Source organism: Oncorhynchus mykiss, chromosome 23 (genome assembly GCF_013265735.2).
Source record: "Oncorhynchus mykiss isolate Arlee chromosome 23, USDA_OmykA_1.1, whole genome shotgun sequence".
NCBI classification, from domain to species: Eukaryota; Metazoa; Chordata; class Actinopteri; order Salmoniformes; family Salmonidae; genus Oncorhynchus; species Oncorhynchus mykiss.
In genome coordinates, this window is record NC_048587.1 from 3,974,811 (window position 1) to 4,001,933 (window position 27,123).

The following is a 27,123-nucleotide window of genomic DNA, read 5'->3' on the forward strand; positions in this document are numbered from 1 at the left end:
ACAAGCTTTGCGCAGTGAGATTCTGTCGTCGTTTCCGGTCATAAATCCATAAACATCCGCAGTGGACTTTTTTGTTTTTGTGTACTGACTTTGAGTTGTCACAATAAAATGATATATGCGGTAGTTATACTCACTACCCACCATATGGGTATAGAACTTGTTCATCAATAATCCAGTGAGTTTTTGAGGGAACATTTTGAAAAATGCCATGTAAACAAATGTGTCAAATTACATTATTTTGTTATAATAAAGTGTATGATGCCATGCTACTGCAGTGTATGAGGATGGCATGGGACCTGGTCTTCATTACGTTTGTGAGCATACTACAGTATTTGAAACGACTGTAATGACAAAGAATGTATTTTAAAAGACTGTAACACCTAGTGTTTGTGAGCATTGTACTGCATCTTCCCTTTTGTGTCATAGGCTGCATTAGGCTCTTTTTAGCCATAGTTCGAGTCCCTGCTGCAGCTCTCATTTTCTCCTACTACATTAGTGGCAGCAATGGGATCACGTCCAGTGGTCTTACATGGAGTTGGGGAAACATTCTCACTGCACTTGGGGGCTATGTGCACAAGGATATTTCTTAAGAGAGGGAATACTGTAAAATGTATCTAAGTGGTTAGAGCGTTGGGCCACTAACCGAAAGTTTGCTAGATCAAATCCCCGAGCTAACAAGGTAAAAATCTGTCGTTCTGAACAAGGCAGTTAACCCACTGTGCCTAGGCCATCATTGTCAATAAGAATTTGTTCTTAACTGACTTGTCTAATTAAATATTCTCATTAGTTTTTTTATTCTCCAGCTACATGACCATTTAGTGGGGTTCAAGGCCTCACAGACACCTTCCCTCTTCTGACAGAGCAATACACCGTAGGTCTCCCAGACCATAGGCACACTTGTTATTAGCCACTGCTGTAATAAAGTGAATCCTCCTGGGGTAGGTCAGAGCCAGTGTATCAGATGGGGAGCTGTGAAACTCACTGCTCAGCCTGAAGTGTCGCCCCTCGTGCTGTTGAAGAATGCCCTTTTCAATAGCATGATGGGTTGGAATGCTTCAAGAGGAAAGTCAAGTGTGTTTGGGTGGGCAGAGATTCTCGGTTCAAGTCTCATTATGAGCTGAATCAGGGGGAAGTGGTATTGGCTAAACTAGCAACATGATGTTCTTTACACTTGCTTACCTAGGCAGTTAGGGTTCAAACCAATTATGTATGGTTTTGAACCCACAGACATAGCCCATCCAACTACCTCATCCCCATATTGTTATTTATTTTTTGCTCCTTTGCACCCCAGTATCTCTACTTACACATTCATCTTCTGCACATGTATCAGTCCAGTGTTTTATTTGCTAAATTGTAATGACTTTGCCACTACGGCCTATTTATTGCCTTACCTCCCTAATCTTACCTCATTTGCACACACAGTATATAGATTGTTTCCCTATTGTGTTATTGACTGTACATTTGTTTATTCCATGTGTAACTCTGTGTTGTTGTTTTTGTCGCACTGCTTTGCTTTATCTTGGCCAGGTCGCAGTTGTAAATGAGTACTTGTTCTCAACTGGCCTACCTGGTTAAATAAAGGTGTTCTCAACTGGCCTACCTGGTTAAATAAAGGTGTTCTCAACTGGCCTACCTGGTTAAATAAAGGTGTTCTCAACTAGCCTACCTGGTTAAATAAAGGGGAAATACATTTTAAAAAATAAATAAAATGTCTCAAGCCCACCTGTACAGTACATTGGATGGTATTTTTTTAAAGTAATAATTGTAGGGTCTATGTCAGAGATCAATGTTTATGTTACTGTTTAGGATTGTGCATTGGCACCAATGTTCCCTCTAATCAAAGTACATGCACATGACAGAGCCTTAATCTACACAGACCAATGTGGCATAGCCAATCACATCTGCAGTAGGTCTATATGCAAACAGACTATTGTCATATATGGATCTGTGCTATTTCCTCTGAACTGGACTGTGTTTACAGCTGTGGTCCAGAGTAGATGCGCTTGTTTTGAGATCAAAGAAAGAACTGCATGTAGTCACTTGTGCACATTTTGTTCATATCCTTTGCTAGTTAGTGAGTTATTAGCCCAGTTATAGATCATTAGTAGTCAACAATAGGGGAGTGATTGTTAGTGAGTTATTAGCCCAGTTATAGATCATTAGTAGTCAACAATAGGGGAGTGATTGTTAGTGAGTTATTAACCCAGTTATAGATCATTAGTAGTCAACAATAGGAGAGTGATTGTTAGTGACTTATTAGCCCAGTTATAGATCATAATTAGTCAACAATAAGGGGGTGATTGTTTCCTAAAAGAGCACAAAACATGTACATTTCTAGATATCTCTGAAAAGCAAGTCAAGTAAAGAGCTTTTTTTGTCTTAAAGGGGCAGTGTTGTATTTTGAGACAGGCTTGAATGGGCAGAGGGTAGCTTTTATTTGTCTGATTCGTTCAATATTGGTATTGGAATAATAATGCATTTTATTTTATAAAGTGGTTTCTTGCCTTAAACAACACAACATTTTCAGTCACCTTGTCTGAAGGTCAAGCCCTGCATTTCCCCCCCCCCCAAAAGTCTCATGGAATGTAGGCATTGAACTCAACACATTGGCTGCTGCTGTCGGCTGTACGATAAAATAGCTATTCAAGTGTTATGGGATGTATTTTCTTCATTGTTGTTTTATGGTAGGCCACTCTGGTAGGTCTACATTACGATCAAATAGCCACAGTAGCCTACTTGGCCCCTGGATTTTATACTTATTTTGTTCTGTGACATTTCTAGGAAGGAAAGAAGGATGAATGCCATCGAAAGGTATTCGAACCCCCCCCCCGGAAGATGCCAAGACAGTCTGGGTGGTGACTTCCGGCTTGCTGAAGAAAGTTGAGCTGGGGAGGTTTGCTGGCTCCTGGGTTTTGCAAAATGGATAGCCAGGGAAGGAAAGTGGTGGTTTGTGACAATGGAACCGGGGTAAGTTTATGAATGGAAAGCTGCATATGACCGAGTTCTATTAATGCTGTATTTTTCCAAGGCAGAATGGCAGGAGAACATTTTTATCTGAAGCAGGAAGTGGATGATGTGTTGCTAGCGCCCTAACGTTAGCTAGTTAAGTCGGTGGGTAACGCTAGGCAGGAATGTCTGTCCGTTTTTACAATTATCTACCGCTGGCTAGCTATGTTGTCATCTCCCAATACATTCAATAACAATCAATTTCACGGTGCAAAAATTAAATCGGCCTGTTAGCTCAAACCTATTAAATCGTTTGACCCAGCTTTCGTGTTAGTTAGTTAGCTGGTAAGCTAGTCTAGTTAGGTCAGCTAACCAGCGTTAGCCAATTAACTACATTTTCACTCAATGTTGATGTCGACATGTTTTGAATGTTTAGTAAATTCACATTTGTTTATACTGGTCCTTATGCCTCAGGTTATAACGACATAATTAGTTAAGCTAGTTCACGTTAACCATAACCCATGCCTGTGTGTTAATAGCTAGCTGGCAATATCCGGTAAGATTTCCAATATTTTTTTATGGAACGCTATAAAATAGTTTTATCTGGGAAACAGCATCGGGGCTGTGCTCCTGACAACTGTTTCTAGGGATTCTGAGGTCCCTCCGTCATTTAGGACATAGGTAGTAAAAATAGCTTACAGTACTCGGATCCTTCAAATCTGGACACACCAAAGGGGTCTTAGTGGTTGTTTTTGGATTGTACTTCTGACTCTCAGCGATTTGAAGCGACGCTGGCATAGTGTGTATGCAGCTAAAAAGTGCTCACTGTGAAGGGCTGAAGAAATGAGTCAAGCGGAAGTGAGACTAGTTTCTTAACCACAGCTAGGATTCTAAGATACACACACCACACACATTCACTGCTAGGCTAGAGCTTGTGACCCTTACTCAAGTCTACTGAAGCGAAGGTCACAAATATTATCAGTAATTGCTTTCTGATGCCCAAAGAAGTGTGGACTATAATTTTGCCTTAACTTAATCTCTCGTTACTTCTGGGTAACTGAGATTAGGCATAATAACTAGGCTATTTTGCTTTGGGGAGTTCAAATAAAGCCCATGTCTTCCACATTTGCCTCATCTCTCCACATCCTCTCCACCCGTGCTCACTCTCTCTTCCTCCTGTCTTTTAATTCAAACCAGTCCAATACAAACAATATTTATTCACATGGAAGGAACAGACCAGTATTGCCAGGGCAATATACAGTGTTAATATATATATATATTTGAATATATTATCTCTTTCTCGCTCTCTGTATCTTTATTTTTAATCCCCAGGAGGCCTTTTGGTAGGCCGACATTGTATATAAGAATTTGTTCTTAACTGACTTGCCTAGTAAAATATTTTAACTAAAGAAAATATATAAATCTCTCTCTCTCTCTGTCTCTCTCTCAGTTTGTGAAGTGTGGCTATGCAGGCTCCAACTTCCCCGAGCACATCTTCCCTGCCTTGGTGGGCAGGCCAATCATTCGCTCCACAGCCAAAGTGGGCAACATTGAGATTAAGGTAATACTACGAAGCTCCCCTCTCCTGTGCAACACTCCAACGTTGGTTCAAAAGTTACCCCGACACAACAACCCTATTCCTGGACCAAGAAGCATGGACTAGGCTTAATCTCATCTATGTCTGTCATACTGACTCCCTGAGTCTAGTAACACCTATTTTTAAAATGACATCCCTTCCTCTCTCTTTGTTTTACTGGCTGACTCTCTACTTTATGCTCCAAATCCTTCACCTGTCATCACATGATGAAGTAGAGTATTCAGAAGATGGTAAGTGGTGTGAATTCCTGGCTGGCGTGTGCAGGCCCATGTCCTCCCTGGTTGCCTGACGGGGAGAGAGAGAGTGATGCTGTGTTTTTTACTACATAGCTACTACATTTGGAGTGCCTTTTATTTGTTGTTTTCTATATTTAATTTGTCTCTAATTGGTGTTTTATTTGGCTAAATATTTGGCTAATTATAACATTTGAAGTACTTCTGTGGAGAAAAATGGATTCCTAATGACTAGGCAGACAGAAATCTAGCGATTTTTAAGAGTCCACTCATTTCACTGTTTTGTTCCTGTTTTTCATCTCAAGTTAGTTTAGCAGAAGGAACTTGAATGCTACATGGCCTGTGTCTGAAATGACATCCGGTTCCCTATATAGGGTCAGCGTTCCCATTAAGCCCACGTACCCATTAAGCCCACGTGCCCATTAAGCCCACGTGCCCATTAAGCCCACGTGCCCATTAAGCCCACGTGCCCATTAAGCCCACGTGCCCATTAAGCCCACGTGCCCATTAATCCCACGTACCCATTAATCCCACATACCCATTAAGCCCACATACCCATTAATCCCACATACCCATTAAGCCCACGTACCCATTAAGCCCACTTCCAGCTTTGGATTCAAATGTATAATAAAAAACTAGCTTTATAATCAACTTTTCCCGCTGTTTTATGTTTCAGCCAATTAATCTGGTTGTTATATCCATAACAGTTTGTATTCTTAGCCAATCAGATGTTTCATTATTCAGTTAGAGTTGTGTTCCCCTAGTGGCCAATTTCAAAACTGAAGAAAAAAACCTCGGTGTTGAGTCAACCCTCAGGTAACCGATTGTTCAGACGTTTTTTTGGTACCTTCTCAGATAAGTGATCATACTTTCATTTAAAATTTAAGAAATGAATGTGCCTATATGCACATGCAGTGGTGGAAAAAGTTCTAAATGGTCATACTTGAGTAAAAGTAAACATACCTTTAATAGACAATGGCTCAAGTCACCTAGTAAAATACTACTTGAGGAAATAAATATACTTAACTATTAAAAATAAATGTTATTGCTAAAATATAGTATCAAAAGTAAAAGTATAAATCATTTCAAATCAGCAATGAATATAAATGTTCTCCCACAACAAAAAAATGTTATTTTGGGGAAGCATATTAGATTGTGAGTTGGGACATAAAGGTTCTGTATGTGAACAACTTCTAAGACCCATACATTCAGCTGTTCCCAACTCCCTTCACTCGCGCTAGAGGGAGACTGTCCCGGCTGGTGCTAGCTCATGTACAGATCACACTGCTGGTGCTAGCTCATGATGATATCCCTAATCAATGTTGATATCCCTAATCAATGTTGATATCCCTAATCAATGATGATATCCCTAATCAATGATGATATCCCTAATCAATGATGATATCCCTAATCAATGATGATATCCCTAATCAATGTTGATATCCCTAATCAATGTTGATATCCCTAATCAATGTTGATATCCCTAATCAATGTTGATATCCCTAATCAATGATGATATCCCTAATCAATGATGATATCCCTAATCAATGATGATATCCCTAATCAATGTTGATATCCCTAATCAATGATGATATCCCTAATCAATGATGATATCCCTAATCAATGATGATATCCCTAATCAATGTTGATATCCCTAATCAATGATGATATCCCTAATCAATGATGATATCCCTAATCAATGATGATATCCCTAATCAATGATGATATCCCTAATCAATGATGATATCCCTAATCAATGATGATATCCCTAATCAATGATGATATCCCTACTCAATGATGATATCCCTAATCAATGATGATATCCCTAATCAATGATGATATCCCTAATCAATGATGATATCCCTAATCAATGATGATATCCCTACTCAATGATGATGAGCATAACTGTCTTTTGTCGTCGTTTTAAGTTGATTAAAACACAAAACACTACAGTTGTGCATCTTGTGCATCTAACCCTGGTGCCTTCACCAAGATTAGAAACCTCGGTGCTCTCTCCAAGATGTTTGGAGTGGACAGGTAGTCGTTGATGCAGAGAGAGAAGATGATGATCAGGGTTGAGTGACATCAGTGGTGGAAGACCTACAAGTGGTGGACGAACATGCAAACAAACGAGGGACAATGAGATGACTATCGGGCGACTACTCGTGCACTTTTGGCTGGGGGCCTTGTCATATTGTGTTTTATGCTCCCCCACCTGTACCTTTAATACAACAGTAGAGGGAGATTTTAAACTGTCTTCAGATATGGTTTAGGAAGACAAGTTGAACTTATTAACAACAATAATAGTGCAGCAAATGTCAATCAGCTTTCAGATAATGAATTGAAAGTTGTGATGGTGTGTTTGTGTGATGATGGTGTGTTTGTGTGATGATGGTGTGTTTGTGTGATGATGGTGGGTGTGTGTGTGTGTGTGTGATGATGGTGTGTGTGTGTGATGATGGTGTGTGTGTCTGATGATGGTGTGTGTGGACATGGTGTGTGTACATGGTGTGTGTGTGTGTACATGGTGTGTGTGTGTGATGGTGTGTGTGTGCGTGTGTGATGGTGCGTGTGTGATGGTGTGTGTGTGGTGGTGTGTGTGATGGTGTGTGTGTGTGTGATGGTGTGTGTGTGTGTGTGTGATGGTGGTGTGTGTGTGTGTGATGGTGCGTGTACATGGTGTGTGTGATGGTGGTGTGTGTGATGGTGCGTGTACATGGTGTGTGTGTGATGGTGTGTGTGTGTGGTGGTGCGTGTACATGGTGTGTGTGATGGTGCGTGTACATGGTGTGTGTGTGTGATGGTGTGTGTGTGTGGTGGTGCGTGTACATGGTGTGTGTGATGGTGTGTGTGTGATGGTGTGTGTGTGATGGTGGTGTGTGATGGTGGTGTGTGTGTGTGATGGTGGTGTGTGATGGTGGTGTGTGTGTGTGTGTGGTGGTGTGTGTGTGATGGTGTGTGTACATGGCTGTTGATTGGCAGAACAGACAGGATGGAAGCAGCAGGTCTTCATTGAAAACACATGGCACTGCCAGACGGGGGCTCCTTCAGTGCCAAAACACACACTGTATCAACTGTTTCTTTAACCTGGTCCTAGATCTGTTTGTCCCAACCATTGACCATAGCAGTTGGCACAAGTCAAACCAAAACAAACAGATCTGGGACCAGGCTACGGTTTCTAAACGTGTCAAGTAGCTTCCGTGGGCAACAGTTTTCTGCGCTGATGACCATCAGGCTCAGTGTGTGCCAGTGAACTAGGAAACGTTGTACTGTGTGACTAACACTTGGCTAACCAATCATGTAGTGATTCCCAATGCCTGGTTTGCATGTAACTCTGACTGAGCCTTGCTCAAATGAGACTGAATCTGAACTTGACCTGCATGCACAGATTGTCAGGCAAACTTCTCATTGACGTCGATGGTGTCTGGACTGCGCAGAAATGCAAATGCTTTCCGTTTGAGTTATGTTAGGTTTTATTTTCATAAAATAAAGTAAGTAAGTTACTTGCATGTTTCTCAAGTTTAGGATTGTAGCCCTGTGCTCTGGTCAGAAAGGGAACAGGTTTTAAGAGTGAATGCATGGAAACATGCTGTTTTTTAAAGAATGCATGCTGGGTAATTGCTGACGGATGTGACTTGCCTCTTTTTTTTTTTTGAGCGCTGCTGCGTATGTGTATATCCCATTACTGTGTCTCTAGGCCGTCGTGGAGCCGTCATGGAGGCAGTGTTTACATGCCCCTCTGTTACTGCTGGTGAAAGGTGACGGTACAGCTAAGCTAACGGTCTGATTTCTCCAGGGCCGTATTCATGAGGCCCTCCACCGATCGAACCCAAACTATCCCACGGAGAACAACACCAACTTTTCCAATAAGAAAAAAAACGCTTGTTTCTGTTTACTGTTGCAAAATGCTTTGTCACGTCGTGTGCTAATGAACACGACCCAGGGGTGTCTATCTGAACCTTAAACCCCTCAACGTCTATAGGACCTGATGGTGGGCGACGAGGCCAGCGAGCTGCGCTCCATGCTAGAGGTCAACTACCCCATGGAGAACGGCATCGTCAGGAACTGGGACGACATGAAGCACCTGTGGGACTACACCTTCGGGCCTGAGAAGCTCAACATCGACTCCAGGAACTGCAAGATCCTGCTCACCGAGCCGCCCATGAACCCCACCAAGAACCGAGAGAAGATCATCGAGGTGTGTATGTCGGAGGGGGTGGGGGGTGTGTAGCAAGTTGACTCCAAGTGCATAGCAACAGCTAGCTACCACTCTGACCTCATTACCGTATGAGAACTAATGTAGGAACATCTGTGTGAGGTTCAGTGGGTTCAGCATTAACAGAGGTCTAAAGCTGTGTGAGGGTCAGTGGGTTCAGCATTAACAGAGCTCTATAAAGCTGTGTGAGGGTCAGTGGGTTCAGCATTAACAGAGCTCTATAAAGCTGTGTGAGGGTCAGTGGGTTCAGCATTAACAGAGGTCTAAAGCTGTGTGAGGGTCAGTGGGTTCAGCATTAACAGAGGTCTAAAGCTATGTGAGGGTCATTGGGTTCATCATTAACAGAGCTCTAAAGCTGTGTGAGGATCAGTGGGTTCATCATTAACAGAGCTCTAAAGCTGTGTGAGGGTCAGTGGGTTCATCATTAACAGAGCTCTAAAGCTGTGTGAGGATCAGCATTAACAGAGCTCTAAAGCTGTGTGAGGGTCAGTGGGTTCATCATTAACAGAGCTCTAAAGCTGTGTGAGGATCAGCATTAACAGAGCTCTAAAGCTGTGTGAGGGTCAGTGGGTTCATCATTAACAGAGCTCTAAAGCTGTGTGAGGGTCAGTGGGTTCATCATTAACAGAGTTCTAAAGCTGTGTGAGGGTCAGTGGGTTTAGCATTAACAGAGCTCTAAAGCTGTGTGAGGGTCAGTGGGTTCAGCATTAACAGAGCTCTATAAAGCTGTGTGAGGGTCAGTGGGTTCAGCATTAACAGAGCTCTATAAAGCTGTGTGAGGGTCAGTGGGTTCAGCATTAACAGAGCTCTATAAAGCTGTGTGAGGGTCAGTGGGTTCAGCATTAACAGAGCTCTAAAAGCTGTGTGAGGGTCAGTGGGTTCAGCATTAACAGAACTCTAAAGCTGTGTGAGGGTCAGTGGGTTCAGCATTAACAGTGTGTTACACATTTTCATCATTACAGAAGCAGTCCAGCTGTAAGACTGTATTTGACGGCAGTCTTTTAAAGTTGTCTCTCTGTCTCTGGTAGGTGATGTTTGAGACGTATCAGTTCTCAGGGGTCTACATTGCTATCCAGGCTGTGCTGACGCTCTACGCCCAAGGTACTAGACTAGAGGAACACACAGCCTCTTCAACTCTCTCTGGTTCACTTTAAGCCCCAACTCAACACAGCTTACTCCCTCCCATTCAGAGGGCTTGTGAAACGTATCGGAGGGGTGTTAATTATGTTACTCTGTGTGTCTAACCTCTGTGTGTGTGTGTGTGTGTGTGTGTGTGTGTGTCTGACCTTTGTGTGTGTGTGTCTGACCTCTGTGTGTGTGTGTCTGACCTCTGTGTGTGTGTCTGACCTCTGTGTGTGTGTGTCTGACCTCTGTGTGTGTGTGTCTGACCTCTGTGTGTGTGTGTCTGACCTCTGTGTGTGTGTGTCTGACCTCTGTGTGTGTGTGTCTGACCTCTGTGTGTGTGTGTCTGACCTCTGTGTGTGTGTCTGACCTCTGTGTGTGTGTCTGACCTCTGTGTGTGTGTCTGACCTCTGTGTGTGTGTCTGACCTCTGTGTGTGTGTCTGACCTCTGTGTGTGTGTCTGACCTCTGTGTGTGTGTCTGACCTCTGTGTGTGTGTCTGACCTCTGTGTGTGTGTCTGACCTCTGTGTGTGTGTCTGACCTCTGTGTGTGTGTGTGTGTGTGTGTCTGACCTCTGTGTGTGTGTGTGTGTGTGTGTCTGACCTCTGTGTGTGTGTGTGTGTGTGTCTGACCTCTGTGTGTGTGTGTGTGTGTGACCTCTGTCTGTGTGACCTGTCTTTGTGACCTGTGTGTGTGAGACCACTGTCTGTGTGCGTGTCTGATTTCTCTGTGTGCGTGTCTGATTTCTCTGTGTGCGTGTCTGACCTCTCTGTGTGTTTCTGCCCTCAGGCCTGCTGACAGGTGTTGTGGTGGACTCTGGGGACGGTGTGACACACATCTGTCCGGTGTACGAGGGCTTCAGCTTGCCCCATCTGACACGACGCCTGGACATCGCTGGGAGGGACATAACCCGCTACCTCATTAAGGTACCTCTGACCCCTCACCTCTGACCCCTGGATCTCATACACATTGATTGCCCCCTCATTCACTGTTTTGGTTAAATGGAGTACAACTATGGAAAGAAGAGAAGGAAACGCGGCAGGTTAGGAGACGCGGCAGGTTAGGAGACGCGGCAGGTTAGGAGACGCGGCAGGTTAGGAGACGCGGCAGGTTAGGAGACGCGGCAGGTTAGGAGAATGGAACGCGGCAGGTTAGGAGAATGGAACGCGGCAGGTTAGGAGACGCGGCAGGTTAGGAGAATGGAACGCGGCAGGTTAGGAGACGCGGCAGGTTAGGAGAATGGAACGCGGCAGGTTAGGAGAATGGAACGCGGCAGGTTAGGAGACGCGGCAGGTTAGGAGACGCGGCAGGTTAGGAGAATGGAACGCGGCAGGTTAGGAGACGCGGCAGGTTAGGAGACGCGGCAGGTTAGGAGAATGGAACGCGTCAGGTTAGGAGACGCGGCAGGTTAGGAGAATGGAACGCGGCAGGTTAGGAGACGCGGCAGGTTAGGAGACGCGGCAGGTTAGGAGAATGGAACGCGGCAGGTTAGGAGACGCGGCAGGTTAGGAGAATGGAACGCGGCAGGTTAGGAGACGCGGCAGGTGAGGAGAATGGAACGCGGCAGGTTAGGAGACGCGGCAGGTTAGGAGACGCGGCAGGTTAGGAGACGCGGCAGGTTAGGAGACGCGGCAGGTTAGGAGACGCGGCAGGTTAGACGCGGCAGGTTAGGAGAATGAGACGCGGCAGGTTAGGAGACGCGGCAGGTTAGGAGACGCGGCAGGTTAGGAGACGCGGCAGGTGAGGAGACGCGGCAGGTTAGGAGAATGGAACGCGGCAGGTTAGGAGACGCGGCAGGTTAGGAGACGCGGCAGGTTAGGAGAATGGAACGCGGCAGGTTAGGAGACGCGGCAGGTTAGGAGACGCGGCAGGTTAGGAGACGCGGCAGGTTAGGATAATGGAACGCGGCAGGTTAGGAGAATGGAACGCGGCAGGTTAGGAGACGCGGCAGGTGGGGAAACACGTCAGGTTAGGAGAATGGAACGTGGCAGGTTAGGAGACGCGTCAGGTTAGGAAACGCGTCAGGTGGGGAAACGCGTCAGGTTAGGAAACGCGTCAGGTTAGGATAATTGGGTGATGGTTGTCCCCGATGCGACTGGAACATGCAGCTTTTGGTCTGTAGTTGTACTCCAGCTACGGTCCTCATTCACTGTCCCAGTGCAGGTAACCTAGTGGTTAGAGAGTTGGGCCAGTAACCAGCAGGTAGCCTAGTGGTTAGAGCGTTGGGCCAGTAACCAGCAGGTAGCCTAGTGGTTAGAGTGTTGGACCAGTAACCAGCAGGTAGCCTAGTGGTTAGAGTGTTGGGCCAGTAACCAGCAGGTAGCCTAGTGGTTAGAGTATTGGGCCAGTAACCAGCAGGTAGCCTAGTGGTTAGAGAGTTGGGCCAGTAACCAGCAGGTAGCCTAGTGGTTAGAGTATTGGGCCAGTAACCAGCAGGTAGCCTAGTGGTTAGAGAGTTGGGCCAGTAACCAGCAGGTAGCCTAGTGGTTAGAGTATTGGGCCAGTAACCAGCAGGTAGTCTAGTGGTTAGAGAGTTGGGCCAGTAACCAGCAGGTAGCCTAGTGGTTAGAGTATTGGGCCAGTAACCAGCAGGTAGCCTAGTGGTTAGAGTGTTGGGCCAGTAACCAGCAGGTAGCCTAGTGGTTAGAGTATTGGGCCAGTAACCAGCAGGTAGCCTAGTGGTTAGAGTATTGGGCCAGTAACCAGCAGGTAGCCTAGTGGTTAGAGAGTTGGGCCAGTAACCAGCAGGTAGCCTAGTGGTTAGATCGTTGGGCCAGTAACCAGCAGGTAGCCTAGTGGTTAGAGTGTTGGGCCAGTAACCAGCAGGTAGTCTAGTGGTTAGAGTGTTGGGCCAGTAACCAGCAGGTAGTCTAGTGGTTAGAGCGTTGGGCCAGTAACCAGCAGGTAGCCTAGTGGTTAGAGTGTTGGGCCAGTAACCAGCAGGTAGCCTAGTGGTTAGAGTGTTGGGCCAGTAACCAGCAGGTAGCCTAGTGGTTAGAGTGTTGGGCCAGTAACTAGCAGGTAGCCTAGTGGTTAGAGTGTTGGGCCAGTAACCAGCAGGTAGGCTAGTGGTTAGTGTTGGGCCAGTAACCAGCAGGTAACCTAGTGGTTAGAGAGTTGGGCCAGTAACCAGCAGGTAGCCTAGTGGTTAGAGCGTTGGGCCAGTAACCAGCAGGTAGCCTAGTGGTTAGAGTGTTGGACCAGTAACCAGCAGGTAGCCTAGTGGTTAGAGTGTTGGGCCAGTAACCAGCAGGTAGCCTAGTGGTTAGAGTATTGGGCCAGTAACCAGCAGGTAGCCTAGTGGTTAGAGAGTTGGGCCAGTAACCAGCAGGTAGCCTAGTGGTTAGAGTATTGGGCCAGTAACCAGCAGGTAGCCTAGTGGTTAGAGAGTTGGGCCAGTAACCAGCAGGTAGCCTAGTGGTTAGAGTATTGGGCCAGTAACCAGCAGGTAGTCTAGTGGTTAGAGAGTTGGGCCAGTAACCAGCAGGTAGCCTAGTGGTTAGAGTATTGGGCCAGTAACCAGCAGGTAGCCTAGTGGTTAGAGTGTTGGGCCAGTAACCAGCAGGTAGCCTAGTGGTTAGAGTATTGGGCCAGTAACCAGCAGGTAGCCTAGTGGTTAGAGTATTGGGCCAGTAACCAGCAGGTAGCCTAGTGGTTAGAGAGTTGGGCCAGTAACCAGCAGGTAGCCTAGTGGTTAGAGAGTTGGGCCAGTAACCAGCAGGTAGCCTAGTGGTTAGTGTTGGACCAGTAACCAGCAGGTAGCCTAGTGGTTAGAGTGTTGGGCCAGTAACCAGCAGGTAGCCTAGTGGTTAGAGAGTTGGGCCAGTAACCAGCAGGTAGCCTAGTGGTTAGAGCGTTGGGCCAGTAACCAGCAGGTAGCCTAGTGGTTAGAGTGTTGGGCCAGTAACCAGCAGGTAGCCTAGTGGTTAGAGTGTTGGGCCAGTAACCAGCAGGTAGCCTAGTGGTTAGAGTGTTGGGCCAGTAACCAGCAGGTAGCCTAGTGGTTAGAGAGTTGGGCCAGTAACCAGCAGGTAGCCTAGTGGTTAGAGTGTTGGGCCAGTAACCAGCAGGTAGCCTAGTGGTTAGAGTGTTGGGCCAGTAACCAGCAGGTAGCCTAGTGGTTAGAGTGTTGGGCCAGTAACCAGCAGGTAGCCTAATGGTTAGAGAGTTGGGCCAGTAACCAGCAGGTAGTCTAGTGGTTAGAGAGTTGGGCCAGTAACCAGCAGGTAGCCTAGTGGTTAGAGTGTTGGGCCAGTAACCAGCAGGTAGCCTAGTGGTTAGAGAGTTGGGCCAGTAACCAGCAGGTAGCCTAGTGGTTAGAGAGTTGGGCCAGTAACCAGCAGGTAGCCTAGTGGTTAGAGAGTTGGGCCAGTAACCAGCAGGTAGCCTAGTGGTTAGAGCGTTGGGCCAGTAACCAGCAGGTAGCCTAGTGGTTAGAGTGTTGGGCCAGTAACCAGCAGGTAGCCTAGTGGTTAGAGTGTTGGGCCAGTAACCAGCAGGTAGTCTAGTGGTTAGAGAGTTGGGCCAGTAACCAGCAGGTAGCCTAGTGGTTAGAGTGTTGGGCCAGTAACCAGCAGGTAGCCTAGTGGTTAGATCGTTGGGCCAGTAACCAGCAGGTAGCCTAGTGGTTAGAGTGTTGGGCCAGTAACCAGCAGGTAGTCTAGTGGTTAGAGTGTTGGGCCAGTAACCAGCAGGTAGTCTAGTGGTTAGAGCGTTGGGCCAGTAACCAGCAGGTAGCCTAGTGGTTAGAGTGTTGGGCCAGTAACCAGCAGGTAGCCTAGTGGTTAGAGTGTTGGGCCAGTAACCAGCAGGTAGCCTAGTGGTTAGAGTGTTGGGCCAGTAACCAGCAGGTAGCCTAGTGGTTAGAGAGTTGGGCCAGTAACCAGCAGGTAGCCTAGTGGTTAGAGTGTTGGGCCAGTAACCAGCAGGTAGCCTAGTGGTTAGAGTGTTGGGCCAGTAACCAGCAGGTAGCCTAATGGTTAGAGAGTTGGGCCAGTAACCAGCAGGTAGTCTAGTGGTTAGAGAGTTGGGCCAGTAACCAGCAGGTAGCCTAGTGGTTAGAGTGTTGGGCCAGTAACCAGCAGGTAGCCTAGTGGTTAGAGAGTTGGGCCAGTAACCAGCAGGTAGCCTAGTGGTTAGAGAGTTGGGCCAGTAACCAGCAGGTAGCCTAGTGGTTAGAGAGTTGGGCCAGTAACCAGCAGGTAGCCTAGTGGTTAGAGCGTTGGGCCAGTAACCAGCAGGTAGCCTAGTGGTTAGAGTGTTGGGCCAGTAACCAGCAGGTAGCCTAGTGGTTAGAGTGTTGGGCCAGTAACCAGCAGGTAGTCTAGTGGTTAGAGAGTTGGGCCAGTAACCAGCAGGTAGCCTAGTGGTTAGAGTGTTGGGCCAGTAACCAGCAGGTAGCCTAGTGGTTAGAGCGTTGGGCCAGTAACCAGCAGGTAGCCTAGTGGTTAGAGCGTTGGGCCAGTAACCAGCAGGTAGCCTAGTGGTTAGAGTGTTGGGCCAGTAACCAGCAGGTAGTCTAGTGGTTAGAGTGTTGGGCCAGTAACCAGCAGGTAGTCTAGTGGTTAGAGCGTTGGGCCAGTAACCAGCAGGTAGCCTAGTGGTTAGAGTGTTGGGCCAGTAACCAGCAGGTAGCCTAGTGGTTAGAGCGTTGGGCCAGTAACCAGCAGGTAGTCTAGTGGTTAGAGTGTTGGGCCAGTAACCAGCAGGTAGCCTAGTGGTTAGAGCGTTGGGCCAGTAACCAGCAGGTAGCCTAGTGGTTAGAGTGTTGGGCCAGTAACCAGCAGGTAGCCTAGTGGTTAGAGCGTTGGGCCAGTAACCAGCAGGTAGCCTAGTGGTTAGAGTGTTGGGCCAGTAACCAGCAGGTAGCCTAGTGGTTAGAGTGTTGGGCCAGTAACCAGCAGATAGCCTAGTGGTTAGAGTGTTGGGCCAGTAACCAGCAGGTAGCCTAGTGGTTAGAGTGTTGGGCCAGTAACCAGCAGGTAGCCTAGTGGTTAGAGTGTTGGGCCAGTAACCAGCAGGTAGTCTCGTGGTTAGAGTGTTGGGCCAGTAACCAGCAGGTAGCCTAGTGGTTAGAGTGTTGGGCCAGTAACCAGCAGGTAGCCTAGTGGTTAGATCGTTGGGCCAGTAACCAGCAGGTAGCCTAGTGGTTAGAGTGTTGGGCCAGTAACCGAGTTGACAAGGTAAAAATCTGTCATTCTGCCACTGAGCAAGGCAGTTTAACCCACTGTTCCCCGGGTTCTGAAGACGTGGATGTTAAGGGTGATTCAGCGGGGTTGGGTTTAATGTGGAAGACACATGTCAGTTGTACCACTGACTAGGTATCCCCCTTTCCCTAATAAGCTTGGTGGAAACACCTCTCTACGTCTCTGATCTCCAGCTGTTGTTGCTGAGGGGCTATGCGTTCAACCACTCGGCGGACTTTGAGACGGTGCGAATGATGAAGGAGAAGCTGTGCTACGTGGGTTACAACATCGAACAGGAGCAGAAACTGGCTCTGGAGACCACCGTGCTGGTCGAGTCCTACCAGGTCAGTACCACTGTGCTACGTGGGTTACAACATCGAACAGGAGCAGAAACTGGCTCTGGAGACCACCGTGCTGGTCGAGTCCTACCAGGTCAGTACCACTGTCCTACTCGGTCAGTCCTACCGGGTCAGTCCTACCGGGTCAGTACCACTGTCCTACCGGGTCAGTCCTACGGGGTCAGTCCTACCGGGTCAGTACCACTGTCCTACCGGGTCAGTACCACTGTCCTACTGGGTCAGTTCTACCAGGTCAGTACCACTGTGCTACCGGGTCAGTCCTACCGGGTCAGTACCATTGTCCTACTGGGTCAGTCCTACCAGGTCAGTACCACTGTCCGGCCGGGTCAGTCCCACCGGGTCAGTCCTACCGGGTCAGTACCACTGTCCTACCAGGTGAGTCGTACCAGGTCAGTACCACAGTCCTACCGGGTCAGTCCTACTGGGTCAGTTCTACCAGGTCAGTACCACTGTCCTACCAGGTGAGTCGTACCAGGTCAGTACCACAGTCCTACCGGGTCAGTCCTACTGGGTCAGTTCTACCAGGTCAGTACCACTGTCCTACCAGGTGAGTCGTACCAGGTGAGTCGTACCAGGTCAGTAACTAACCTCTGTGCTGGTTGAGTCCTGCACGGTCAGTGTAAATAGACCCCTAGTGACCAATTCAGAACTTTTGGACCCTAAATAACAGGCCAGTATCAATAGCGTTTTTGCAGCTGTTTTGTTGTTGTCTGGAGCTTCAGTCTAAAATAACATTTATGGTGCATAGAACCCCCCCCAATGACCCCCACAGAATATACCCCCACAGAATATACCCCCACACCACACGACTCTGAGCAGCTGATGAGTAACATAATATACCACCACACCACACGACTCTGAGCAGCTGATGAGTAACAGAATATACCCCCACAGAATATACCCCCACACCACACGACTCTGAGCAGCTGATGAGTAACATAATATACCACCACACCACACGACTCTGAGCAGCTGATGAGTAACAGAATATACCACCACACGACTCTGAGCAGCTGATGAGTAACAGAATATACCACCACACGACTCTGAGCAGCTGATGAGTAACAGAATATACCACCACACGACTCTGAGCAGCTGATGAGTAACAGAATATACCACCACACGATTCTGAGCAGCTGATGAGTAACAGAATATACCACCACACGACTCTGAGCAGCTGATAAGTAACAGAACTGGATTGGTCTCTATATGTTAATGTCGGTGGAGCTTCAGAGGAACCAGGAAGTGCTGAGCAGCTTCCAGAGAGTGGGTGGAATATTCCTCCATGATATTGCTTTTCTTTCATAAGAAGGGAACTCATTATAAAACACACACATCTTAAGAGTGTGTGTGTGTAGTGTGTGTGTGAGAGACAAGGTGGGTAGTGTGTCTGTGGGGGCGTGACATCATATCCTTTGTGGCCACAGGGCGGCGGTGGCTGGGCAGCTCTCAACTTCCTCCCACGGCCTGAGCTGAATAGAGCCTTTACACACGCACACACACGCACGCAAGCTACAAAGACACACACAACGCATAAAATACAGATGAACACGTTTTACAGTAAATGCGCACACACACACACACACACACTCACCACCACACGTGATCATCAACAAGACACTACTACACATTCACCACACGTAAGCCTGATAAGCCTGAACAACATACACACACCACCCTCTGACTTTCAATCTCCCTCCCTCCTCCCTCGCTCCCCCTTCCCTCCCTCCCTCCCCCTTCCCTCCCTCCCTCCCCCTTCCCTCCCTCCCCCCCTCCAGCTCCCAGACGGCAGGGTGATCAAGGTGGGAGGGGAGCGTTTCGAGGCTCCAGAGGCTTTGTTCCAGCCCCATCTCATCAACGTAGAGGGAGTCGGGGTGGCAGAGCTGCTCTTCAACACTATCCATGCAGCAGACATCGACACCAGGTAACTAACACACACAGACCGACAGTACACACACAGACCGACAGTACACACACAGACCGACAGTACAGACACAGACCGACAGTACAGACACAGACCGACAGTACAGACACAGACCGACAGTACAGACACAGACCGACAGTACACACACAGACCGACAGTACACACACAGACCGACAATACTCACACAGACCGACAATACTCACACAGACCGACAGTACACACACAGACCGACAATACTCACACAGACCGACAGTACACACACAGACCGACAGTACACACACAGACCGACAGTACACACACAGACCGACAGTACACACACAAGACCGACAGTACACACACAGACCGACAATACACACACAGACCGCCAGTACACACACAGACCGCCAGTACACACACAGACACTCATACACACAGACCGACAATACACACACAGACCGACAGTACACACACAGACACTCATACACACAGACCGACAGTACACACACAGACCGACAGTACACACACAGACCGACAATACACACACAGACCGACAGTACACACACAGACCGACAGTACACACACAGACCGACAGTACACACACAAGACCGACAGTACACACACAGACCGACAATACACACACAGACCGCCAGTACACACACAGACCGCCAGTACACACACAGACCGACAATACACACACAGACACAGACCGACAATACACACAGACCGACAATACACACACAGACACAGACCGACAATACACACACACAGACCGACAGTACACACACAGACCGACAGTACACACACAGACCGCCAGTACACACACAGACCGCCAGTACACACACAGACCGCCAGTACACACACAGACACAGACCGACAATACACACAGACCGACAATACACACACAGACACAGACCGACAATACACACACAGACACAGACCGACAATACACACACAGACACAGACCGACAATACACACACAGACACAGACCGACAATACACACACACACAGACCGACAATACACACACAGACACACAATACACACACAGACCGACAGTACACACACAGACCGACAGTACACACACAGACCGACAGTACACACAGACCGACAGTACACACAGACCGACAGTACACACACAGACCGACAGTACACACACAGACCGACAGTACACACACAGACCGACAGTACACACACAGACCGACAATACACACACAGACACAGACCGACAATACACACACACACTACTTTTTTTATCGACACCTGTTTTAATCTCCCCTCTCTCTCTCTGCCTCCCCCCTCTCTGCCCCCCCTCTCTCTTCCTCCCCCCTCTCTCACCTCTCTCTCTCTGCCTCCCCCCTCTCTCACCTCTCTCTCTGCCTCCCCCCTCTCTCACCTCTCTCTCTCTGCCCCCCCCCCCCCCCCCCCCCCATCTCTCACCTCTCTCTCAGGTCTGAGTTCTATAAACACATAGTGTTGTCAGGTGGGTCCACCATGTATCCAGGTCTTCCATCTCGACTAGAGAGGGAGCTCAAACAGCTCTACCTGGAACGCGTGCTGAAAGGCGACGTGGACAAACTCTCGGTGAGAACAACTCTTTTAAAATATATTTTTTATTTTTATTTAACTCTCTATTCGTAAATTTAAGTCAATAACAGATTGTTATTTGCAATGATGACCTGTCTAAAGGTCCAACCGGTCCCTAATGGACCTGAAGGGTGGGAGGAAGGATGTATGTTGAAAAGTATTGGGACAGTGCCCACTTCCTCAACGTGGTGCAGTGTTGTAGTTAACCCACTAGGTGGAGACAGAAGAAACATCTCTTAAGTAGTCAGCTCATAGTACACAACAGAAGTAGAACATATAGTCGCTGCTCTACAAATCACCTTGCATCCTGAATTACTAGGCGTTATATGATGAGGCCAAGATTCATCCATCCTGTGCCAAACTCCTCCCCAAACTCCTCCCCTCGGACATAATGCTGAATTGTCTCCCTCTGTAGAAATTTAAGATCCGCATCGAGGACCCTCCGCGGCGTAAGCACATGGTGTTCCTGGGCGGGGCCGTGCTGGCGGACATCATGAAGGACAAAGATAACTTCTGGCTGACCAGGGAGGAGTACCAGGAGAAAGGTGTCAGGGTGCTGGAGAAACTGGGAGTCACTGTCAGATAAAGACCTCCGCAATGTTAATGACCACATATACACACACACACACCACACACACACACACACACACACACACACACACATATAAATATCCATATATTCACCCAAACACTGAAGGGTCATCATAGAGAAGCACCTAGAATGGTGTATGTCTAAAACACACACACACACGGTTTCCTCCCCCATGGCAGACTAGATATCTATTTATCCTTCTTCCTCTTCTAAACAACAGAATCACGGCATCACCGTAGGGAGGGATGACGCCCTCCTCCTCTCCTCCTGTTGTCTGATGGTCTAGTATAGTTTAGCTCAGGGTTGGTAGTAGAGTTCAGGACACCACTCCTCCAGCCCTCCTCCTGTCGTCTGATGGTCTAGTATAGTTTAGCTCAGGGTTGGTAGTAGAGTTCAGGACACCACTCCTCCAGCCCGCCTCTCCTCCTGTCGTCTGATGGTCTAGTATAGTTTAGCTCAGGGTTGGTAGTAGAGTTCAGGACACCACTCCTCCAGCCCTCCTCCTGTCGTCTGATGGTCTAGTATAGTTTAGCTCAGGGTTGGTAGTAGAGTTCAGGACACCACTCCTCCAGCCCTCCTCCTCTCCTCCTGTCGTCTGATGGTCTAGTATAGTTTAGCTCAGGGTTGGTAGTAGAGTTCAGGACACCACTCCTCCAGCCCGCCTCTCCTCCTGTCGTCTGATGGTCTAGTATAGTTTAGCACAGGGTTGGTAGGAATTTTGGTAGTAGAGTTCACGGTGAATATCAAGTCTCCTGAAGATAGAAATTCACATTTTCACAACACGGGGAAAGCAATATGGTGGAAAGTGAGTCAAGGAGTCTATTTCCTCACTGTGCTATTTTTTACCCTGACTAGTGCAGATCAGGGTTGAGGTCAATTTCAGTTTAGAATTCTATTTTTTTTTTAAGAAAGTGAAAACAGAATGGTCCCCAACCTTAATGCAGACGAGGAGACGAGGAGAACAACGTTAGACTATTGAGACCCACCCCTAGATCAGTTAAACCTCTCCTTATCAATCACTTCAAACTTCCCTGTCCTCTTCATAAAGGAGTAGCTAGAAGCTGTCCCTAATCGCTGATGCAGGGTCAGATGGTATCATAAAGGAGTCGCTAGAAGCTGTCCCTAATCGCTGATGCAGGGTCAGATGGTATCATAAAGGAGTCGCTAGACGCTGTCCCTATTCGCTGATGCAGGGTCAGATGGTATCATAAAGGAGTCGCTAGAAGCTGTCCCTAATCGCTGATGCAGGGTCAGATGGTATCATAAAGGAGTCGCTAGAAGCTATCCCTAATCGCTGATGCAGGGTCAGATGGTCTCATAAAGGACTCGCTAGAAGCTGTCCCTAATAGCTGATGCAGGGTCAGATGGTATCATAAAGGAGTAGCTAGAAGCTGTCCCTAATCGCTGATGCAGGGTCAGATGGTATCATAAAGGAGTAGCTAGAAGCTGTCCCTAATCGCTGATGCAGGGTCAGATGGTATCATAAAGGAGTCGCTAGAAGCTGTCCCTAATCGCTGATGCAGGGTCAGATGGTATCATAAAGGAGTAGCTAGACGCTGTCCCTATTCGCTGATGCAGGGTCAGATGGTATCATAAAGGAGTAGCTAGAAGCTGTCCCTATTCGCTGATGCAGGGTCAGATGGTATCATAAGGAGTCGCTAGAAGCTGTCCCTAATCGCTGATGCAGGGTTAGATGGTATCATAAAGGAGTCGCTAGAAGCTGTCCCTATTTGCTGATGCAGGGTCAGATGGTATCTCATTTCCCAAATGGTTAAAGGGATAGTGTGAGATTTTGGGCAATTAAGACTTTTTTTTCAGATGAACTTGTGGACACCAAAACAGGCTGAAGTTTCAGGCAGTCTTTTCAAACAGCTCTTACACTAAAAGGGCATCATCATCATTTTAACATTTCCACAGTATTATTCCATCCTCATAGTATGGAAATAGATTATATATAAAAAAACAACAACGAGTAAATCACTTTTTTTGACTGCACTGGTCCTTTAAGGTCAGGGTACGGTTAGGGTTGACTGATCCTAAATCTGTGGTTATTTAGAGGCAACCTACCATAAGTTTTCTAGGACGTCATAATCAGGATGTATCTCAAACAGGCATTGGCCAGTCCAGTATACAGGCATTGGCCAGTCCAGTATACAGGCATTGGCCAGTCCAGTATACAGGCATTGGCCAGTCCAGTATACAGGCATTGGCCAGTCCAGTATACAGGCATTGGCCAGTCCAGTATACAGGCATTGGCCAGTCCAGTATACAGGCATTGGCCAGTCCAGTATACAGGCATTGGCCAGTCCAGTATACAGGCATTGGCCAGTCCAGTATACAGGCATTGGCCAGTCCAGTATACAGGCATTGGCCAGTCCAGTATACAGGCATTGGCCAGTCCAGTATACAGGCATTGGCCAGTCCAGTATACAGGCATTGGCCAGTCCAGTATACAGGCATTGGCCAGTCCAGTATACAGGCATTGGCCAGTCCAGTATACAGGCATTGGCCAGTCCAGTATACAGGCATTGGCCAGTCCAGTATACAGGCATTGGCCAGTCCAGTATACAGGCATTGGCCAGTCCAGTATACAGGCATTGGCCAGTCCAGTATACAGACATTGGCCAGTCCAGTATACAGGCATTGGCCAGTCCAGTATACAGGCATTGGCCAGTCCAGTAAACAGGCATTGGCCAGTCCAGTATACAGGCATTGGCCAGTCCAGTATACAGGCATTGGCCAGTCCAGTACACAGGCATTGGCCAGTCCAGTATACAGGCATTGGCCAGTCCAGTATACAGACATTGGCCAGTCCAGTATACAGGCATTGGCCAGTCCAGTATACAGGCATTGGCCAGTCCAGTACACAGGCATTGGCCAGTCCAGTATACAGGCATTGGCCAGTCCAGTATACAGGCATTGGCCAGTCCAGTATACAGGCATTGGCCAGTCCAGTATACAGGCATTGGCCAGTCCAGTATACAGGCATTGGCCAGTCCAGTACACAGGCATTGGCCAGTCTAGTATACAGGCATTGGCCAGTCCAGTACACAGGCATTGGCCAGTCCAGTATACAGGCATTGGCCAGTCCAGTACACAGGCATTGGCCAGTCCAGTACACAGGCATTGGCCAGTCCAGTACACAGGCATTGGCCAGTCCAGTATACAGGCATTGGCCAGTCCAGTATACAGGCATTGGCCAGTCCAGTACACAGGCATTGGCCAGTCCAGTATACAGGCATTGGCCAGTCCAGTACACAGGCATTGGCCAGTCCAGTACACAGGCATTGGCCAGTCCAGTACACAGGCATTGGCCAGTCCAGTACACAGGCATTGGCCAGTCCAGTACACAGGCATTGGCCAGTCCAGTACACAGGCATTGGCCAGTCCAGTACACAGGCATTGGCCAGTCCAGTATACAGGCATTGGCCAGTCCAGTACACAGGCATTGGCCAGTCCAGTACACAGGCATTGGCCAGTCCAGTACACAGGCATTGGCCAGTCCAGTACACAGGCATTGGCCAGTCCAGTACACAGGCATTGGCCAGTCCAGTACACAGGCATTGGCCAGTCCAGTATACAGGCATTGGCCAGTCCAGTACACAGGCATTGGCCAGTCCAGTATACAGGCATTGGCCAGTCCAGTATACAGGCATTGGCCAGTCCAGTATACAGGCATTGGCCAGTCCAGTATACAGGCATTGGCCAGTCCAGTATACAGGCATTGGCCAGTCCAGTATACAGGCATTGGCCAGTCCAGTATACAGGCATTGGCCAGTCCAGTATACAGGCATTGGCCAGTCCAGTACACAGGCATTGGCCAGTCCAGTATACAGGCATTGGCCAGTCCAGTATACAGGCATTGGCCAGTCCAGTATACAGGCATTGGCCAGTCCAGTATACAGGCATTGGCCAGTCCAGTATACAGGCATTGGCCAGTCCAGTATACAGGCATTGGCCAGTCCAGTATACAGGCATTGGCCAGTCCAGTATACAGGCATTGGCCAGTCCAGTATACAGGCATTGGCCAGTCCAGTATACAGGCATTGGCCAGTCCAGTATACAGGCATTGGCCAGTCCAGTACACAGGCATTGGCCAGTCCAGTATACAGGCATTGGCCAGTCCAGTATACAGGCATTGGCCAGTCCAGTATACAGGCATTGGCCAGTCCAGTATACAGGCATTGGCCAGTCCAGTATACAGACAAACCTAGTATTCGTGGAGAACCGATCATGTTTTTATATGATGTTATGTTTTGTATATCATGATTTATTAATTTCTCTTTTTGGGAGAGGGATGTCTTGATTCTTCTGTTGGATGTATACAGATCCTCTTTATCTTACTTTTTAATTTAGATTTTTTTTTTACATAATTGTATTTTTTTGTGGTGAACGACCATTTTAAAACGAAGCATATGTCATATGAAAATTCCTCCTTGTTTTTAATGAAGAATTGATGATGATGATGATGATGATGGTGAAGATGATTATAAGGGACATGACCCCCTGACCTGAGTGACGGTAGTGGGGTTCAAAGGTCGGGGGTTCAGGAGTGGGGTTGTGTGAGGGTCATGATATATAAAACATGGTTCAATCTGAAAGTTGTGCTGATTAGGTCTGTTCCAGTCGAGCTGCACACCACAACCAATGGTTCTATGCCACGTCATGGACTTCACCGTCGGGTATCAGATTGCTACATCCTATGGTATCTGTTTCCCAGACACAGATTTGTCCTGGACTAAACATTCTCCATGGAGATTTTTCATTGGAATACATTTTGAAACAGGTACCAGACTTAAATCTGTCCGGTTAACTGGACCTAGATGTGGTCAGCACCTATCCAGCCACTGAAGGGTTAATCTGTCCGGTTAACTGGACCTAGATGTGGTCAGCACCTATCCAGACACTGAAGGGTTAATCTGTCTGGTTAACTGGACCTAGATGTGGTCAGCACCTATCCAGACACTGAAGGTTTAATCTGTCTGGTTAACTGGACCTAGATGTGGTCAGCACCTATCCAGACACTGAAGGTTTAATCTGTCTGGTTAACTGGACCTAGATGTGGTCAGCACCTATCCAGCCACTGAAGGGTTAATCTGTCTGGTTAACTGGACCTAGATGTGGTCAGTACCTATCCAGACACTGAAGGGTTAATCTGTCCGGTTAACTGGACCTAGATGTGGTCAGCACCTATCCAGACACTGAAGGGTTAATCTGTCTGGTTAGCTGGACCTAGATGTGGTCAGCACCTATCCAGCCACTGAAGGGTTAATCTGTCTGGTTAGCTGGACCTAGATGTGGTCAGCACCTATCCAGACACTGAAGGGTTAATCTGTCTGGTTAACTGGACCTAGATGTGGTCAGCACCTATCCAGACACTGAAGGGTTAATCTGTCTGGTTAACTGGACCTAGATGTGGTCAGCACCTATCCAGCCACTGAAGGGTTAATCTGTCTGGTTAACTGGACCTAGATGTGGTCAGCACCTATCCAGACACTGAAGGGTTAATCTGTCTGGTTAACTGGACCTAGATGTGGTCAGCACCTATCCAGACACTGAAGGGTTAATCTGTCTGGTTAACTGGACCTAGATGTGGTCAGCACCTATCCAGACACTGAAGGGTTAATCTGTCTGGTTAACTGGACCTAGATGTGGTCAGCTGATAGGTTAAACAGCGTAATCAGCCTGGAACATGTCCTCTGAGACGAAGTAAAAAGCTGGTATTTAAGTTCACTAGTCCGGCTCTCACCATCACAACATGATTACCCCCCCCCCCACACAAGCCTAGTATAATATTAGTTGTTTTCATAATGTTCTATCCGGTGCCAAGAGCAGTGGTTGTTATCTGGATCTTTCATCTTTTTATTTTATGTTTCTGTCTTTTTATTTTCTTATTGTTCATAGTGTAAACTGCCTGACGTTGCTGATTTTAAATAAAGTCAATTGATTTATAAGTAAGTTCTTGTTGTCTGGCTCTTTCTTCTGAAGGACAAAACAGACCGAAAGGTTAACAGCAGACGGTGACCTTCCCATCTCCTCCGACCACGGAAACATCGGACATCATACTGTTCATTCTCCAACGGAGAGCGAGAGAAGAGGGTGAGGCGCATCATCTATATTATTAAAAAGAAACCACTTACGACTTGAGGTGGATCCAGAGATCTCAAAATGGTGTCCAAAGTAGAATGGGACAGGAGAGAGACGGGAGCATTATTACTTCCATCATATATGGGTTTACAGGTCACCCCCGTGGTAAATACAACACACACACACTGGCCCCAGGGGGGCGAGCTGCCGGAGGAAGGAAGGAAGCAATTTCTAATCCATAAACAAAGTAGCACTTAGGGAAAAAGACCAAAGGGAGAGAAGAGAGGAGGAACTGAGCCC

The 27,123-nt window shown here is 47.6% G+C and overlaps 1 protein-coding gene and 1 long non-coding RNA gene across 3 annotated transcripts; one reads left to right on the top strand and one right to left on the bottom strand.

Annotated features, from left to right (window-relative positions):
• Positions 1-2,809: 2,809 nt before the first annotated feature.
• Positions 2,810-22,490, top strand: LOC118943888 (actin-related protein 2-A-like). 2 transcript variants are annotated; one of them, XR_005039214.1, is made up of 10 exons: positions 2,810-2,967; positions 4,397-4,507; positions 8,759-8,974; positions 10,021-10,093; positions 10,904-11,040; positions 16,494-16,643; positions 18,437-18,582; positions 20,009-20,141; positions 20,560-21,038; positions 21,197-22,490. XR_005039214.1 is itself a non-coding variant. In XM_036960595.1 (9 exons), the coding sequence occupies exons 1-9, from the start codon at positions 2,920-2,922 to the stop codon at positions 20,728-20,730; spliced, it is 1,185 nt and encodes a 394-aa protein (XP_036816490.1). In that variant the 5' UTR covers positions 2,810-2,919; the 3' UTR covers positions 20,731-22,490. The 2 variants fall into 2 exon arrangements, 1 of the variants encoding a protein (XP_036816490.1); XM_036960595.1 differs by having other exon boundaries at positions 20,560-22,490.
• A 2,634-nt stretch (positions 22,491-25,124) lies between these two features.
• Positions 25,125-26,651, bottom strand: LOC118943849. Its single transcript, XR_005039154.1, has 2 exons — positions 26,382-26,651; positions 25,125-26,322 (listed from the first exon to the last, which is right to left on the bottom strand). It is a non-coding gene; the product is annotated as an uncharacterized LOC118943849 (long non-coding RNA).
• Positions 26,652-27,123: the final 472 nt, after the last annotated feature.